At 40.7% G+C, this 19664-nt stretch overlaps 1 protein-coding gene across 11 annotated transcripts in view; it reads right to left on the bottom strand.

The window, feature by feature from the left end:
* Positions 1-10418: 10418 nt before the first annotated feature.
* UNC79 (unc-79 homolog, NALCN channel complex subunit) overlaps positions 10419-19664 on the bottom strand; it is a 107898-nt gene continuing 98652 nt past the window's right edge. For 10 of the 11 annotated variants that reach the window (XM_054276462.1, XM_054276469.1, XM_054276463.1 and 7 more), the window contains 5 exons: positions 19464-19650; positions 17910-18107; positions 15649-15726; positions 12146-12187; positions 10419-11458 (listed from right to left, as the gene is read on the bottom strand). In XM_054276462.1, the coding sequence (XP_054132437.1) occupies positions 11258-11458; positions 12146-12187; positions 15649-15726; positions 17910-18107; positions 19464-19650 (706 nt within the window). In that variant the 3' untranslated portion in view covers positions 10419-11257. Of the gene's footprint in view, positions 11459-12145; positions 12188-15648; positions 15727-17909; positions 18108-19463; positions 19651-19664 lie in introns of those variants that run through there. The other variant, XM_054276467.1, reaches the window with a different exon arrangement.

Below are 19664 nucleotides of genomic sequence, written 5' to 3'. Positions count from 1 at the left end.
GTGCACAGATCTTTACACAGATGCAAGGGGGTGGGCAAGTTCCTTTGACAGCTCTCAGAGGGCTTTGCAAATAAAAACCCAATTTTCATTAAATGGCTCTGAGGAAGGCCAGTCTTGCCTCCCTTGCAGTATGACAAAGAAGATGGAAGTCAGACCTCTCTTCTCCATGTCCTATCCCAGGGCATTCCCATGAAGGTCATTTGGCTGCTGACCATTACTAGAGTCAGTGTAATCACTGTATCTCAATGAATACCACAGATGAAACCATTTTTTCCCCATTTGTATATTACAGAGTAGATCAATACAAGTATCTTATTCAGTTTGCCTCACAAAAGCAAAAAATAGTTGTTTCAGTACTTCAGTGACAACTTAAAGCTGTATATGCTGGAATTGAATGTAGTATCAAAGTAAGCACATTTTAAAATATGGCTCTCTGTGACAGCAAAGGAGATCAGACATTTTGAAGACAAACAAATTTAATTACATAAATATTATTTATTTTATTACAAACATTTTGTTCCTGAGCATTAATTTAGAGGGGATTTTAGCCTGGCTAATCCAATAAGGAGCAGTGACTTGGAATAAAAACAGCAACAATTACTCCAAGTCCTCTGCTTTCTCTTGTAGCCAGAAGTGTGTCCCCTCATTAGCTCCTAAGCTCTCAAACACATCCTTTCCATCTCAGCACTGCTGACATTCCCCAAATGAGCTGCCTCCATGGACAGCAGTGTTTCAGCAGTCAGTCCCTCCTGTCACAGCAGATCCTGCCGCTGCCTTATCCAGGGTACCTAATCAACCTGCTGGGGAGAGATGGATTATTACTAATGTAAGAGTGATTGAAATGAGTGATTCTGTCCACTTAATCTCAGTGTGAAAAACAGAGACTTCGCATAGATAAATACCAAAATATCACAAGCAAGTATGGAGCAAAATCCCCTGAAATACCTGGGCTGTACTGTCAGTACTGCATGAGTTACTGTAATATTCTGTAAACCAGCTGAATGGTGATTCCAAGATTGTTTCAGATTGTCATCCTGGCTATAGCTTTGTATATGAATGAGTCATGACTATTACAACTTATTAGATTTCTTAGGGCAGATTCTCAAGGCTCTAGTCCCAGCCACATGCATTTCATAGGACAAAGTCTTACAGAAGCCTTTGAAGATCCAGCCAAGAGTTTGTGTATCTTTGTGATGGCAGGTGATGCTGAAAAAAGCCTCCAGCAACAGTCACAGATTCCCAGCCCTGGACATGGCACCCTAGATCTAGGATAGAGCAGAATAAAATAGAATAGAATCCAATACAATAAAATACATCATTTCTGTTGGAAGGGACCCACAATGATCACCTAATCCAACTGCCTGAGCAGTTCTGGCCTGATCACAGGTTAGAGCCTCAGTTTGTCATGTCAAAAGGTAAAGTAGTGTAGAAGTCAAAGGAGAGAAATTCTGGCACCACCACATCAGTCAGGGAAGGAAACTGTCCAGTCTGGACAAACAGCTCAGATGTCTAGGAAACAGAGACTCCACCAGAAGTACATGTAGTCTAAATTAATTTTTGCTCTTTCAGCCTGGGCTCACTCTTGGAGAATACTCCCCTTATGATTCCTGGCCCCCACAGGCAAAATGGTGAAATTCTGCTCCTGGGAGGGTGCCCTGAACCATGAAACCAGGGGAGGACTGTACTCCAATCACCCTCTTTGCTCCAAGCAGTGCCTTACATTGCAAGAGACTGTAATGAAGTCATTAGGTCTAATGGAGGAGAAAATAGCTATTTAAAGCAGATCTAGCACCAGAACTGGACTGAAGTGGAATTTTCCATTTCATACATATGAAAGATTGGCTGCTACTGCACCTCACTGCTGCAGAATTAGCCATGGATCCAATTATGACTCTCCTCCATTCAGCCCTGCAATGCTTTCTGAATTCTCAGTAAAGCAGTCAATGTTTATCTACAATGCTTATAGTGCTTCCCTCTCCCTTGTGCTCCTTGTCAGTTTACCTTTAGATTGAAGAAAATATATTGCTTTTCCACCCTGGAAGCATTGCCCAGATGCCTGGGGAAGCCCTTCACATACCAGGTGCTGCTTTTAATGTGTGAGGCTTTTAACTTTCAGAACTATGGTGTCACTACCAGAAGTGCCATTTGCTGCATGCTGTGATTTAAGGGTGTAAAAAAAATTTAAAAAAATAAATAAATCACCAAAAACCCACAGAAACCCCCCCCCTAAACCTCCAAAAAACAACAAAATCGTCTAACAAGACTGTCCACTCAGCCCACAGCCTCTCCCTGTCTTGGCTATCACAAAGCATGAGCCCTCTGAAGGTTACTTCTCTGCCAATTTCAAATATTGACCTTGATGTCCTGTCCCTTACAATATTCTTTAAAATCCATCATCTGCAAACTAAGTTTAAGTCAGGAAACCTAATTAGTAACAGAGACAATAAATAACAAGCTTAAGGGGAGGGAGGAGAGAACCTCTTGCAGGTGGCCAGGTCTTAGCTGAATAATTCTCTGTGCAATGGTCATGCTTCAAAAATTTAATTCTCTGTAATTTAATTTAGGATGGGGAAAACAAAACAAAATGAGCAAAGTGATATAGGATTTCATTTATATTCTGGCAAGTACATTCATCTAAAGTTTAACCATAATAGCTGCAGTTACTGTATCTTTCTTACAAGCATTTAATGGTGTGAAGCAAGTGGCAATAAAATTTTAAAAATTAAAATAAAATAAAAAGGACCTACTTGGCATTATTATTTGCTATTTTTATACCAAAAAAAGAAGTCGACTCCCTACTGGCAGGCTGATTGTATTAATCTGAGATTCCTATGGTCTTTCAGACTTGATTGCTTTTGATTCTTGCTTAGTAGAAGTGGTGATGAAGGAGCTGAAATCATAATTCCTACTTAGAAGGCAAAGAGGAGGCCACTTCAGTTCTGTGGTGAGTGGCACATTTTGTTGTTTTAATTAAAAAGTTGTTCTGAGAAGCTTCTGCAGTATTCAGAGCAGAAAAAGATGGTATTTTCAAAGACACTTTGGGGATCACTCCTGCATTTTTTCTGAGCTATGTTGATGTTGCTTAAACATACGAAGGAAGAGAAGCAATCATCAAATTTGAAGTACACTTTCTATCTCAAAAATCGTAAATCAATTCTCTCAATGATGAAAATATATTTTCCTTTATGGAGTTTTTAAATTGCTATCCATCTCCATTAAGGCTCTTAAAGAGAGATTTTCAGCAACAGAACACCCTCTAAAACAAACAAAAAAAAATTATCTGAGTATAAAGAACTGAAGGTGTTTAGCCCAGAACTGCAATGATTTTCAAGTGCCTGCTCCCTTTGAGGTGAATGCCCAGAAAAGTCTACAGGTCAAGGCTTGTACCCCTGAGGGTGCCATGGGTGAGGAGCATTCTTCAGCCATGAGCCACCCTTCTCTTCTGAGACAGCAATGGCTGTCAGGCTCCTCAGTGCATTGCACAACCCTCCGAGCTAGCCAGACTCCCTCAAGACTTAATTTTCACTTTTAAAATCAACACACTTCACTGGTACTTTCAGCTTTTCATATGACAGCAGCATTGAAAATTAATATTTTACTGGGATTGCTAAGGGTGGACTTAGGAGGGCATATAAGATTTGGATCCACTTCAGAAGCATGTGACAGCTTAGGTAAGATGCTGTTGGCTTAGAGAAACTCAGATAAATCATATTTAGGGTTTTTATTCAATGATGCCAGGATCCTTCACATTGTCTGTGACTCAGATCAGCTGTTCCTTTTGCACTGGAATAATGACAAAAGCCTCTTAGATTTAGCTCTAACCTCAGCTCAAACTATACAGATGTATTTGAAGTGCCTGCTGTGTTTCCCTCTGCTCCAGGTACCATCCAAAATAGCTCTTCCATGACAAAAGTAAAACTAGTTACAAGGGATGTAAAGGTCCCAACATTAAAGGTTCATTTCCCAATCTCTGGAGCTACCCTTTACTAGAGCTGCATTCTACATACCCCAAAATGCTGGCATTTACCTAAAAACTAACTTCTGGGTAAAATTTGAGATCCAGGTTTATCTGCTGGAAAAGTTAGTCAGGGAAGCCTCAGACTTGCACAGGTTCACCTACACATCCCAAAGCATCTTAGTGTGACCTTTCCTACTCATACCTGGAACAAGGCACGAATAGCAATAGCTCCTCCTTCATGTCCCTACAGGCCATGCTCTGTGCATTCATGAAGAGCTGATGGAGACAATAATCCCACCAAACCCCTGCTTGTTTTGAATGGTGAGGGAGTATCATTATGCCACACTTGAGGCTGCTCCATCAACAGAGGCCAAAAGGCCACCTGGTTGTTTGTCCTACTCTCCTTCACACGTTCTGAGTAGCCCTGTAACACTCCCTGTGAAGCCCAGGACAGATGTCACAGAACACAGGACAACACAAGCTGGGACCAAGCAGAGCCTTGAAATGCTGCTGTGGTTTCCAAGCCATGTCGTTCTGCACTGCCTTGTGACACTTGAGGCAGCATTAAATTCCCTGCATCTAATCCTCTCATTTGGAGTGAAGCATCTTCAGCTGCCCCAATGTTTGAGCTCAGCCTCACAGCTGGGGAAAACTAGCAGCTGGTTTGTGATTCAAAGGAACAGAACAATAACCCATTGAGGCTACTCCTCCTGTCTGTGGATGGGGGTGAGTCACATGAACAATTGGACAACACAGATCAGTTAAGCCTAATTCAGTTAATAGAATTAATTTGCAAATTAGTACACATTAGGTGAATCAGCTGCAATTCATTTTGACAGAAACGTTAAAAAATACTAAAGTAGTTATAATGAAACAGATAAATATTACTGCAGAAAAGATTCCAAAGAAAGCAGTCTCTAGGTGGAAATTTTTATCTGTTAATGCTGTGGATGCATAGGTTGAATTTCATATATTCAGTAGGAAGCATATTGTATAGCCTTTATTACCCTCACAACCCTTAATAGATCTTAAATAATCATTAGAGATGGGGTGAGAAAGTTCTGACTGGGATGCAGGCATAGATGTTGGGACTGATAGAGGGCCTGGGACTGATAGAGAGCCTGGTGCAAGGGAAAAAAAATAAACTGTTTTAAATTTAAATGCTGGCCTAGAAAAATTAGTTGGTAAAATAATTTGGTCCTCTAACATTGTTCCTAGGAAAGCTTGGAAACATGTCTGTGCTCCTGTTATTCAGTGACACACAGAGCAGATAAACATCTGACATTTGAACAACATCGATGTCTTCAGGGTAGTGATCACAGGGAAGAAAATGCCAATAGAATGATTTTATCCTTGAAAGGCTTGGAAAATGCTTTGGGCAGGTACAGTTAATAGGATCTCCTGAGCAAAGGTTGAGCTGCAGCTCCTGGAGCACTAAGATGATTTAGGAAAATGCTGAGCTCTGAGCTGTGTGTGCTCAGAGTAAACCAAGAGGCGAGAGCAGGGGAACAAATGTGCCACACACACACACACACACAAGGCTCAGAAGAAAACCTCCATTGTTGGCTTGCTGCACAATGATGGCAACACTCGGTGTTGAACAAATGTATCCGGAGGAAGGAGATCAAATCATGGCTGCATCGGTTCAGCAGTGTAATGTGACACCTCCCTGGGATCCACAAGCACCTGGAACACACATTGCTGGGGTCACTTCACCATATCAACCCTTGCTCCTTCTGAGCCATACATAGGGGTTTGATCCCTAACAGGAACCAATTGTGCCCCTCTGTAGACTTCAGTAAAACTGCACTTTGTACTTGCTTTGGACATCACAAATCAACACTGTGTACACAGGATTTTGTTAGTAGTGGAAATTAGGTAACAGTTTCAATAAACAATGTATTTCTTTTAGTGATGGTCCTTTATGTTCTGTTTTACTGATACTTTCCTGTATGACAAGGATTCACAGGTGTAGCAAACCTTTTGTAAAGTGCTTCACTACAATCAATTTGACTTCATCCAAAAATAGTGGAGCTGCCACAAAAGCTAATCTATCTAAAAACTCTATTAAGTATAAAATTTTTATTCTGTGTGTCAAACTTCACAGGCATGCTACTGTGCCTTTCTGAAAGGATTTAAAGTTGCAGGACAGCCATAACAGTTATGTTGTCCAGACAATTAATTATACATTGAAAAAAACTGACCTAGCATTCCATGGTGTCTGTCAAACTCAGAGCCTCCCAGCTCACAGTCATGGCTTGTCAGGTTTGCTCTGACACTGCTGGTTAAATGCAGTGTCAGAGCAGTTACCTGGGGCAGTACACTGAAGGCTGCTTGCCAGTTGGCTGAAGGCCCTCTGGTATCTATCAGATCCAGCAAAATGCTGTAAAATAATACACAATGTAGACTTCCAGTGACTGAGTCATGGGTTCCACTTTTCCATGTTAATGCTCTGTAAGTATGGATGAGAAATGAGCCACTCTTCCAGGCTCTGCCAGCTCTTCACAATCTCCTGTTCCTTGTACATATTCTGATTCACAAACCACACACAGTGATAGCTGGAACCCCCAGCCCACAGCCACAGGACTAAGGCACAAGGGGCACCAGGCAGGCCAGGACTCTTTGTCACGTGGCCTTCTGTTCTTTGGCCTGAGGCATTTCCAGTGGTGCCCACTGACTCCCCATCAGCAAACCCTGGGAAGGCCAGTGCCAAGGGTGGATCCAGGTTCTCTTCCTGATCACTTTGCAGCTGGGGAGCATCAGGACCCCTTCTCCTTCAATGGCTATTCTCACTGCTGTCCCTTGATGCTCAGACTCCAGCTGAAATTGTACTCAGCAGGGAGAGGCAGAAGTGGACAGAATAATTCAGTTAGAAGCCAAGTGACAAATGCAAGTGTCAACAGCAAACTGTAGTGCTGCTGCCTCTGCCTGACTTCAGGCAGACTGCTCATCTCAAGACCCACATCATTGACTAAGCAGCTCTTGTGTAATCAAGATTCAGATCCTGTTGAAATGAAATAGACTTCAGCTTTGTCCAAGAGTCATATTAAGAGGCAACAAGAAAAACTGTGGATAGAACTCTCCCAGAGCTGCGTGCAGCTGGGGGAATAGCACAGGATTCTTGGCTGCAGAACGCTTTTCCAGGACATGCTAGCAAAGACAAACAGCCCTGGGCTCTGGTAATCTTCATCCAGCTTGAAAGGAGGCTTTGCAGGCCAGAGTTCAGAGACATCTTCTGTCTCAGAATGCTCGTCAGTCCTAGAGCACATTGACTGCTGTCACAGCATGGAAAACAAAGCCAGAGAACCAAGTGTGCTTTTAGGGCCTTTGAACTGCCACGGCTCTAAGGATATGTTGCAGACAGTACCCATAAGATAAGGCATGCATGTAGGTAGCAAGTGATGTGCTGTAAAAGCCTTTGTTTGTGTGACCCTGGGTGTAGCTCAGGCCCTGGCTGTCTCCAGAGGCACAGGAAAGGCCCTGGAGATGCCCACGCAGACATTAACCTCGCGCTCAGGACACGGGTTATGTAACCCAGCAGCAGCGGGGCTTTAACCATTGCTTCATCCAAAGTGCCCCTTCTTGTTGGGAATTTCACAGTTCAGCACACACTAAATTAATGCTTTTACTAGGTCAGGCCTGGTAACAAGCGTTGATTTAAGCAGCTTATTGCGACAGAAGACTGAACACTGTTGCTAAATGGCAGCTCCCTGTGATTCTGCAGAGGATGGATTCTGCTCCTGCTGCCACACACCCCGAGACACAGCCCTGCTGGGAGCCTGGCAGGGCAGAGATTTGCTGCTGCTGCTCGGGAGCATTTTCAGGGAACACCAAATGTTATTTACTTCCTAATCTTCCTACAGAATATAAAGAATTGCTGCTCTGGGCTATTTCAGAGAGATAATGTGAGTGACTCATTTGAGTTGTATATTGACCTCAGGCACTGTAAAGATACATTTCACAGTGCTTTAAAAAACTACTAATGCAGATTTCTGTGCTTCTGAACATCCCTAGAGTGCACTTCAAAGATTTTCCTGAAGTCTTAAACCACACATATCTGGTCAAGCCCCATGTTATTTGTTGTTATTAGTCAAACACCCCTAATCATTGGTCCTATCATCTTCCAGGCTATATCCCCTACACTAAAGCAGCTTCTTAATAACTTGCAGTCCCAATCTGCCTAGGCATAACAGCTCCATAAGAACCATATTAATTATAATCAGTGACAGATACATACTAAATCCTATGTTGAAACATGGGAGCAGTTTCTGTGACCAACTCTTATCTCTAAACCCAGAGCTGAAACCAAATCTCAATTCCCACAGTGTTAAACTGTTTAAAGACCTGGATTCAGCAGGTCTGTCTTTGGCTTTTATTTAATTTTAAAAACTGCCCACCACTGTATTTGCATTCTTTTTGAATTTTGCCAGTCTGTACATAGATGCTTTGAAGCAGATTTTGCTAGGCAGGGAAAAAGCTTTCACCATGTTGCTTCCATGCATTATCCACCATAGATTCTCCTTTCCAGCAGTGAGTTTTAACAACAAGCTTTCTCAGGCTCTGCTCTTCTCCTGCAAATCATCTCTTCATCCTTTAGGCTTCCACAATTCCCATTGCACCCATCTGAGCTCACCCACCTCACACCCGAGGGCCTCAAATTCTCTCCCTCTCCTTGTCTTTCAGTTGTCTTTCAGACTCACCACATCACAACATATCAAAATACAAAAACTTCTCTCCTACATGTCCCACTTTCAGGGGCGCAACGGCACTTCCATTTCACGAGGGTGACCCCACCCCTACACCTGGGCCCCCTATCAATGTGGTTACTTAGCAAAGGTACCACCTGTGTGGCAGGTACAAAATTGAAGCAGAGTTGAGGGGTGGAAGGAGTGAGTCCCACTGAAAACACAGACCACAGCTCCTTTTTGCCCAAAGTTCCAGCTGCCTACCACTCAGTATGGTACTGCACCCCCATGAGCGAGTGACAGACCTTGGGATGAAAGGAAGGGATCCCACAATCAACAAAACATGGCTCAACCACCAGCATTCTGCAGATGAGCAAGGAAGGGCCTAGAGGGAATCATTACAGAGAAAATCCCCAAACCCTTCAGGAAATCATACTGGGCACCCCTCTGAAGTACCTAGATATTAATGAACACAATATGGGGAATAAACATAAGACAGGAGAGCTAAGAGTCCCAAGAGGTAAGATCCTGCATGAAAGAAGGACACAAGAAAGACAGTTAATATTTGAGAAAAAACTTAGTTGAAGCTCAAGAGCATGCAGTGCTGGTGCATCCCCCTCCCTGCCCCTATGATCTCAGAAAAGCTCCTCAGGCCACCCCCTCTGAGCAGGGGCTGCTGATGGAGCCTGGGCTGCCACCCCCACTCCTTGGAGCTCACTTTCCCCACCACCTGCTGGGAAGATGCAGAGGCACCCAAAGACTTCACTGAACTCCAGGGGGATTTTTCACAGGGACCTTGTACAAACTCCTCAGTATGTCCATGGTGAGTAGTGCATTGCTGAGCAGGGGATGGGAATGTGCTGCAGTAAGGGTACTGTGAATGCTCTCTCTTGGATTCTTGTGTTTGTTAGGTCTAGTAAGATAGGCTTCTAAGGGAGTTGGTGTGTTTATAGAATACTTTGTTAAATTGTTTAAATTAGCTGTCAATTAAGTGCTGTTAAACCTTCAGGCTAAAAACTGTTGGTCACGTCTGGGGCTCACTTTGGCAAGGGGGTCCACTCTGAACCTTGACTCAGTGGGAGGATGTCTCATTCCTTTTATCCCTACTTTTTTTTCATCTCTAGCCTCCATGTAGTTAATTTTAGGTTGCTTTCAGTTTTAGATTAGCCAAATCAATTTCTTTCCACTGAAAGAACACAGAGGGGCATATTTTAAGCAAGCTAGCACATGCCTGATTTTCCTTTGTTTCATGGGTTGGTTTTATTTTTGTTGTTTTTGTAAAGCATAACCTTACTTTAATGGCATATCTGCAAACATTTCCACTTTCATTTTAGCAAATGTGTTGAGGGAATACTGACTCTTCACAAAACCTGAAACATACTCAGGCAGATTGTGAGAGTGGTAATAAAGACTATGAATTTAATACCATTCCAATATACAACCTAATGTTTGTTATTTTTCTAAAACAGTGCATTACACAATAAATACAGAAAATACGACTGGGATTGCACAGATTTAAGTATTTATTACAAGAGATGGCAAATCATTATGCTTTCAAGATTTTATGTAAAATCCACTGAGTTAATTGATTCTCCTTAGATTCCAATGGGCTTTGGCTGAGTTTCCTAATGATATTAAAATCCATCTGTTATTAAACATCATGTATGCAACAGTATGCAAATGCTGGGATTTGTAAATATCATTATGCAAAAGTTCAAGTCCAATCATGCTCCTCTTGAAGTTTGCAACATAAATTCTGTAGACATCAATAAGAATAGATTTGGGATATCTTTTTAATTGCACTGTATACAAGTATTGACAGAAGAATACAATAGAGTAGTCACAAAATTAAGAGGCTTCTATGAAACCTACAAAGTAGAGCAGCATAGAATCAATGAAGTAAAAGCAGTATTTCAAAAAATAATAAATCAGACCTGGCAGTTTTGGAAAATGTACTGAAAAAAAACCCACAAATTAATTGGCACAGTTTAACAACCTAATTTCTAAGTGCACTTCATAACAACTCTCCTTACAAGCTGCTGTTTTCCCAGAAGATGATGACAAAAAGCCTCATTAGAACATCACTGTTTTATAGTGACAGATTTTATTGCATTGCCAGCTGTGAATCTAAAAAAAAAAAAAACACCTCCCCCCTAAAAACTTATATAAAGGTTCCTAAAAACCCTATTTTCTTTTGTAATTGTCAAAAAATAGCAACATAGCACTTCCATGTTTGTGAATACCCACAATTCTATTTTTAAAAAAAATAGAAGTCAAAGAAAAGTGATTTTTTTTTAGCTTCAAAAATAATGTAAAGGAACATTTAAGAACATTTCAATGATCAGAGACATATGTACAATATGGTAGATTTGAGTCCAATCCATGTTCATGAAAGCAGACTTAGAACCTGTTGATCCTGAGTAACTGTAATTATGAACTGGCAGGAGCAGGCTCTTAGCTTCACCCATTATAAGCTTTTTCACAATCTGTCCTAGGCTAAAAAGTGTAGATACAGTATATACTCTGCATATGGATTTATACAAAAGGTCTTTTACAGCTCTAACCCTGTTATTGCTAGGCTAAAAAATGACTATTTTGGAACAAGTTACATGCATCATAAAGGGTAAAACTGAGATGCAGCTTCTGATGACTGAATTTCTACTTGAGCCATTTTAAACTGGGTGCACTGCAGCCACTTGCGGAGCACAGACGAGCTATTGTTCATCTGTCCTGACCCCTGTAACATCCTCAGGCTGTGATGGTTGACATTGCTCTGGATGGCTTGGAGGCGGAGCTGAAGTCCAGCAGATAAATGCTGTTGAAATGATGCAAAGCATTTAGTTTCTTACCTTTAACACATACATTAATATAGGAATGTGAAGGGTATTGGTTTGTTGGCCAGGGAGTTTCTTACACTTCCCCATGTCAAATTTCTTGCTTCCACATCCTGCCCTGTGGTGTTGCCATGGAAGGCAAATGTGTTTACAGACACAACTCCATACTGAGACCAACTCCAAAATTTTCTTCTCTTCACCAAAAATCTCTTGACTCACAAACCACAGTGCACCGCCTTGCTCTCCCTTACAAGGAGGGCCAGATGGTAGTTTTACCCAAGAAAACAGGCCCACAGTATCTTCTCTAGAACCCACATCTATCTCCTGAGTCAAGAGTCCCGACCCTGATTTGTCAGGGAACTCTCAAGCCTAAGGCATTAAGAAAAACCACAGCTCAGGGAACAACCAACCTCAGTAAATAGCAAGGAAAGGCCCCAGTGCAGAACCTGGGGAGAGGAAAATGCTCCAGAAGGGAAATGGATAGAGCAGTACTGACTAGAGGGCAAGTGTCTCAGCAAATGCTCACACTTCAGAGCTTCATCTCAACTGCATATACTACAATTATCTGTCTTCACACATCTTATTTCCAGAATTTACAGAAATGTAAATTATTTTAAAATTTACAGAAGTGTATACTATAAAAGGGCAAGGCACTAGAAACAACTTACCTTTAGGTTTGACTGTATCATTGGCAACCACATTGGTATGAGCTGCAAGAAGAAGTGCATTTTGTTATTGTACAAGTGACTGTAAACATGCTACAGTTACTGTGAGGCAGAGAAGGATACATCTAATGCATTTAGCCATTTGAATTGGCACGGTCTGAACCACAAATTTGAAAATGGGGTTATTTTAAGTGCTTGGAGAAGGTAAATCTCAGCTGTAAAGAAGCCAGCTTCCCTTGTCTATAGCTTGATGAATCACCTGTAGCAATTATGGATATCCTGTTTGAGGTAATGATGAAAACACAGAATTAAACTTGTTACAGGAAGTCAGTTATTACTTTACTTGTAAGGGTGTTTCTGTATGTGCAGGTGAGCAATATTGGAATAAAGAGACTAAACATTTTGCATGGTGAGGTATACATCAAGAAATGGGAAAAAAATGCGGTGGTTCTTAACAACAGGTCATATATTTAAAGGGTGACCAACATTTTTTAAGCCACTAGTCACATCAGCGCTTCACTGCGGAATGTGAGATATTCTGTAGGCTGGGAAGCACAGGTAAAATCTATCCAGAATGACAAGGTGAGGAGGTCTGAAAATTTGTCAGCTCTGACTGGACTGGAGTTACACATATTTCAGATTCCTGCTCTTCATAGAACTGTTTCTTCTGAGGAAGTGAAACATGACAGCCCTATGAAAGCCAGAGAGGCATTTCTAGCAAAAGTATTCATCTTTTTCAATATTAATTTAACCATTGAGGTTACTGTTCTAAAATGTTCCTCCAAATGGCATTAAAATTTGCAATTTACCAATTATGCTACTGGAGCTGCAAGTTAAACCTAATCACTATTGACAACATTAGATAAGGAGCTGTTTCCCTTGTGCAAGGAATGATAATTGTTTCAATTTCAGTGCTCTCTTGCTGGAGAATCATGCAACTCTGTCAGGACTCATTACTTAGTCTACCACATGAAAAACCATAGTCAAACCACAGCATTTACAGACAGATGAATGCCAAAAGAGCTGGAATGCAGCCAGATGCAGCAGATGTGTGAGCTCTGCACACCCTTCCATGGGCTCTCACACTAATGAAGTGCTCAATAAGATTCAGTGACCACAATCCCAAGGTGTGGTTTTGGTGAGGAGGGAACAGGTCTGGGAGGCCATGCTCCACACCCCACTGCCATCAACAAACATCCCTGACAATTCAGTCTGGCACTGATGGAGCTCCTGTGGAGTTAGCCAGAGGAGGCAGGACTGGGGTCAGAAGTACATCAAGCAAGAAGGGAAGCCAGGTAGAAAACTTAGGGTACCCCTCTGCATCTGAACCAATTCACTGGACAACTTTTACAGTCAGCTGAGAGAATCAAGCACTTCACATTCAGTTCATCTTGTCCCAAAGCAAGTATCTAAAATAGATCAAGATGAATCATGTCCAAAAATACTGACTGCAAAGGGCACTCATGGAAACTAGCTTTTATCAATATCTCTTCTGGACAAGTCTAAGGTCAGATACAGATCTTTGTCCTCCAGCACCAGTTCTGTCTTGCAGGGTCTGGACATATTTAAGGAAATGAACATTCTGCTGCATGCACAAGCAAGCAAACCCTCTAGTGCTACAGCTGCCAGATAGATAAGTCACACAAGAAGACATTTTTATGGAAGCACTTGAGTTTTGTTAACTAATCCTAAGCCAGATTTTCTTCACAAAGGAAGAATACAAAACACTAGTCAGAAAGAACAGCTGGAAGAATAGAGTGCTGTCAGACACTATCAAAATTTTGAGTTTATATTTTCAACAGAACTATATTGATTCCAGTTTAAATTTTAAAGGGAAACCAGGCTGTACAACAGGCTGGTCACGGTGCTGTTCTGGCTCTCCAAATCTGCTGCCTGTCCAGCTCCCTAAAAAGCTACACTGCAGCTTCTGGGGCTGCCTAAAAACCTTGGGTCTCTGCAAAAGGCCTTAAGCTGCTCTTGTCTTCACTGTAGACACCCAAGTTCCTCAGAGATGCATTTGATGGTCAAAGATGTGACCAGCAAGGTACTGGTCTCCAACACCAATGCCTAACCTGGTATAGCCACTTTCCCAGTTCCTCTGACATAGAAAAGCAGCAGAAAAGTTCAACACTTTCATTTCACAGTCACTGAAGAAGAGACTCTCTCAAATCTGATTTTTTTTAATTAGAGAAGCCACTCACTGGTTCCTGTGTGAATAAGCTTTGCATCACTGTGTCTCTGAAGGACTTCAAGCATACAGTAAGTCCCTAAATCATGGCACTTATTTTTCACATCTACAATAAATATTTTTACAATCAGTTCAGAAAAAATAGTAATCTGGAACTATGAATCCTACAGTAATGTTATGCATGTATACTGTTCATGCAGGATTTCACTAGGTAAAGGGGATTTGGTCACCCAAATTCTCTCTTCCATCTCCCACCCACTAAACATGAAAGCTTAGCACCTTAACTCAGAGTTCCACAGTTTTATGAGCTTGATTTTATAGTAACAACAATGTCCTTTTAACCTGACTTAGCATTATATTGATATATGCTCTCAAACATAACCCCCTGAAAGCATTCATTTGATTTGTGACAGGGATTTGGCCCTAAAGGCCTCTCTTTTCACAGCTTTAAAGCCACTCTTCATCTTTGTCAAATTCTGAACATCCTGGACTGGCTAAAAGAGAAGCCCATATGTCTTTCAGACACAGCCATAATCACTTTAACAGCCCTTAGTGACAGAATTTCTGTAGTGAATCAAGCCATTACAAATCTGTATTTTCACAATGAGTGTGAATACTTTCATGTTGACATAAAGACCTTCAATTTTAGCTACTTTATTTTCAATTCTTGCTTAATCATAAAAGACTGGAGTAAAGCAATAGTCAGAAATTTCCTTTATGGCAACAGAAGAACTATATTAACCTTAACTACTTATGTGGAAACTCTCTTGCACTGGGAAAACATAAAAAAGGATAGTAAAATTGATTTATGCTTGTGAGACTACCTCAACCCTTCTGCAAACAGTGTGATGGAAAACTGACTATGGATTTCCAAAGACACAACTCATATAATAACAGGAAAATCAATGTAGCAAAAAGTTTTTGTTAACCACCTAAAAGAATGTGAGTCTCAGAACACAGAAGAGATCAGCAAAGGACTTTTGCTGAGTAAAAGATGCAGAATGGCTGAAAATTCAGGCTGTAGCTAGAGGTTCTCAAAGTCAGTGACATTAGTTGTGTCTATTAGAAGAATAAGATCATTACTGACATTGGTGGCAATGGAAATAGGAAGCAGGTTAGATGTTCATTTAAAAAAAAATCAGGAGAACTTGAATTTGAGATTGTGGTCTGGTCTTAGCACAGATTTTATTTTTCAGTATGCTCTGCTAGGGTATATTGTGGCATTTTGAGTGGAAGAGAAAGCACAGGACAATACATTTAGAAATCAGAATAATCAGGCAATATAATTTAGTACATATTCAGGGTAGGGTATGCCTACCTTTACAAAGATAGTAGAGTTGCATTCTTGTAAAGCCTCCATTAAACTGATCACATGCAGGCACACCATTTCCACCATCTTGGAAAAGAAAAATCAAGCGTAAAACCAAATAAATATCCAGCATAACAATGTAGTAAGATAAGCCAACAGCCTCTAAGAAGAATCTTACTGTATTTGCTAGGCAGTTTATTAACCACTGACACACAAGATGAAATATTACATGAGCACATATGGGATGTTTTTCTTTGTTTAGTTTTACCCCAATGTGGTAACAGCTATGTGTTAAGTATTTCAACCTTTGATGTATTTTAATTCTTACCACACATCAAAACAAGCTGTCTTTGGCTTTGCTCTTTTCAGACATCACAAACTGTTTTTTATGTCTTCACTATGCAATTCTCATCAATCTATGTGTCAGAAATTGTTATTTTTATTTATTTAATCTTTGAAAATTAACGTCCTCACAACACCCATCTTTTTATCCCCCATCAAAAGACAATGTATTGTTTTGAACTGACAGCTAGTCCATAATTCTTCCATTTTGTATCATAATGTATGACAGATGCAAATATCAGTTATTTGGTAGCAGACAGCTTTTTATGTTTTATATTGTGTAAAGTCACAGGTACAAGACAAACATCCTGAGCCAGCAATGACTATTTACAGTGCCTGTCTAAACTACATGTAAATTCCTCTTGATAATAATAAACTCAGCTTTTATGTTGTGCTTTTCATCTTCAAAGTGCTTCACAAACACTAACTAACTAACCTTACAACACCCCAGTGAGACAGGCAAGTATTACTATCTACATTTCACAGAGCAAGAGCTGAGGCAGAGAGCTTAATAACTGTGGCTCTAAAGCTGCATAATGATATACTTTCAGAGAAAGGATTGGAACTTGGGACTTCCCAGTCATATTCTCATCCTAGGGCTTGACAAGAGGCTTTTGTATCTGACTAAACAACTGGCTGGCTGGAAACACAATGCACACTTCCCATTCCTTCAAATGGAGCTTCCCGAACTGCTGTTCCCAGCAATGGCTTGTGACCCACAGACACCCACCATGTCAGAGGCTAAAATATCATCTAGGGACAGCTTTAGGTGGTTCTTGCCTGACATGGACAAGACACAGGAAATGATAACTGGCTAAGACTTTCAACTGCAGTCCATGCAATTACAATTACAAGGGCAAGGTCCATACCTGCCTGGGATGGAAGATGTTTCACATGGGGACAGGGAAATTATATAAAGCAATTTCTATACACATAGCAGATCTACATTTAAAAATAAAAAGAAAACCCAAACAAACCAGGAATGAAAACCTTAGTAGCAGCAAACCTTAAAAACCCAAACCTTAAGACCTACCTTAAGAGGAATGGGCCATGTGTAGAAATGTTTCCCAAAGCTAACCTCAAGCTCTCCAGAGCCAGAACTACTAGTGAACATCTCAGTTAAAAAGTTTTGATCTGTCATGACTGTCTGGGATGTCTGGACTGTCAGGAAACACAACAGGCCTTTCCCATCAGAAACAAGCTCTTAACCCTAAGCCTGCAGGCACACAGAATCATTAGTCAGGGGTAAGCAAAGGAGCAGCTATGAGAGGGCTGCTGGAAGCCCTCTGGGTTCTTATTGTACAAAGTTGCTCCAACAGAAGAGAGTATTTGGGATAAACAAACATTTAAAGGTTATTTCCAAGAAAATTATATGGATGATTTCTGGACACAGTGAACATTTCCCTTTTAAATCTTATCTCTAGAGATACCTCCTTCTAGTCATTCATTACTCAAAAATGTTTCAAGAGATATTTATGTAGCTTATTTTTGATGAATAACCCATGAATTATGGGTGGCCAATTGTCAGCAGTTGAGTGTTTTTTCACCATCACATGGTAAAAAATAACCAAATGGATATTCACAGAATTATCCTAGAACAGTTCATTTGTGCTATAAGGCAGAGTCAGATAAAACAACAGACCACATTTAAGAGCAGGAATATGTACAAAATGAGATGTGATGCAAGGAGCTCATAATCCAACAAGCAGCAGCTCAAGCTCCTGATGCTGTTTCAGGTAGATTCTGGCTACATCCTGTTTCAGGCCCACTGTGAGGTTAAATCACTACTAATTAGCTATCCTTTAATTTCTCAAAAGCATCAAAGTCACTTTATGATGCTATTCATAGCCTGTTGTATTCCGCTGAAACAGAGCCAAGCCTCCTCTGAGTTTAATCTGTGCTAAATCTGTCTGCAGCACCTGACTTACCACTTTGTTATGTGCCATTAGCTGCAGGATGCTGGGTGTCACTCGGCTCCAGAACTCCAGGGCTGTGAGGATTGCTGTAAAGCTAAATTCGTTCTGATTCTGGACTGTCGGAGCTACTGCTGTTTGTTCACAGTACACTGTCCAGAGCTGAGCAAATATAAATGCATGGAACAGGGAACACATGTGCAGAACAGATGTCTGTAAAAACAGAAAATAGAAGAAAATGTTTATTTAAATAACTCAATTGGGAGACAGTGCAGAGGCTTTCACTCCCTGTCACGTGTCCTGCTGTGCAGTTTTGCCCCTCACTTTCCCATGTTTCCCTCCCATTAGGAACTAGTAAGTCAAGTACACTTGATAACATCTTTTTCTTTTCCATGTTTATAAAATATTTTTTATATTTTTTTATATTTATAAAAACTGCATTTGCTAATATGCTCCCATGCCATCTAAGTGCCTGGCATGAAGGTCAGTCCTTTTAAAAGAAAGTTAGTTTTGCAAAACAGATATTTAGGATTATTTCTGAAACTTTCTTAATGGAAATCTCCACTGCAATCTGTGGAAGGCCTGAAGGCTCTGGCACATATGACTCCACTTCAGAACCTGAAAGGACAATTATCATATAAAATACATGATTTTACATCTCTTCTGTTAATCTCCCATCCATTTCTGCTTTGCTGGGCCTGCTCATAGTCACAAGGAAACAGTCAAGGAAAGAGAATTCATTTTGCATACTCAAGCATGGCTCCTTGCTAATCCTTGTTATATATCACAGTGTCTGAGCCTCCAGGACTGCTGGACATTAACCACTTCATTACAAGAAAGATGCTTCTGGTCAGAGATGTTTTCTCAGTTTGCGAGAGCAAGAGGGATTCATGCTCTGTGGCAGCATGACTGCACCAAACATTGCAATGGTTGCTTGGTAACTGGAAAGAGGTATTTGAAAGAGCAAAAAAAAAGGCCAAGGAAATGGATGGGAAGCACAAGTGTCTTGGCTGAGTGGAGGGAAAGAAAGGATTATTTTAGGTATAAGATAAATGTGTGATCATTCTGCTTCTGTCACTAATAAAAACCTAGTTGGTGTCAAAGACTGCTGCTATATTTGTGTTTAACTACTGTCACAAATGTCTTATAATCTGTAATAACTCTTCTTGTCCTGAAAACTTGAAGAAAAAAGTTGTGCTTGAATCATCACTGCTTATAATTATTTTGATCATAAAATTATTACATGCTATCCAATGCAAATATACAACAAGAATAAATAACTATCTGAGAGATTTGCTACAGAGATGGTCACTGCTAAAGCTTCAATTTGGAATTCAGTTTTTCATTCCTCACTCCTGTGTTCAGACATTTTGAAATAGCCAAACCTCAAACTTAAGTGTACTAATTTCATCAGTCTTCTAGGCATGTAAGAAAAACTGTACAGAGATTTCTTTCCCTGGGTCCTGGGTTTTATTAAGCTTTTACCCCTCCTTTTATCTTACTAAAAATAAATGTTTGCAAAAAGGCCAATACAAAACACATCTCTACTTAAAACACATAATCCCTTACCTTTGATTGCTCTGGAAACCCAATCAGAATAACAATAAGGTGGTCAGCAATTTGTGAACCTGCATCCAGTGGAATAGGCATGCAAGATGATGGAGAATTTGGACAGACAACATTGTGTGTCAGAGACCCCAGAAGTAGCCAGGACAGCAAACGAATGTGTGAGACACATTCTATGAACTCTTTGGGCCTGTCAAGAAAGAG

The sequence above is a fragment of the Melozone crissalis genome, unplaced genomic scaffold (assembly GCF_028551555.1).
Source record: "Melozone crissalis strain CALT ecotype California unplaced genomic scaffold, PUWL_Pcris_2 ptg000018l_1, whole genome shotgun sequence".
In the NCBI taxonomy this organism is placed as follows: Eukaryota; Metazoa; Chordata; class Aves; order Passeriformes; family Passerellidae; genus Melozone; species Melozone crissalis.
This window is presented reverse-complemented; position numbering and strand designations above follow the sequence as displayed.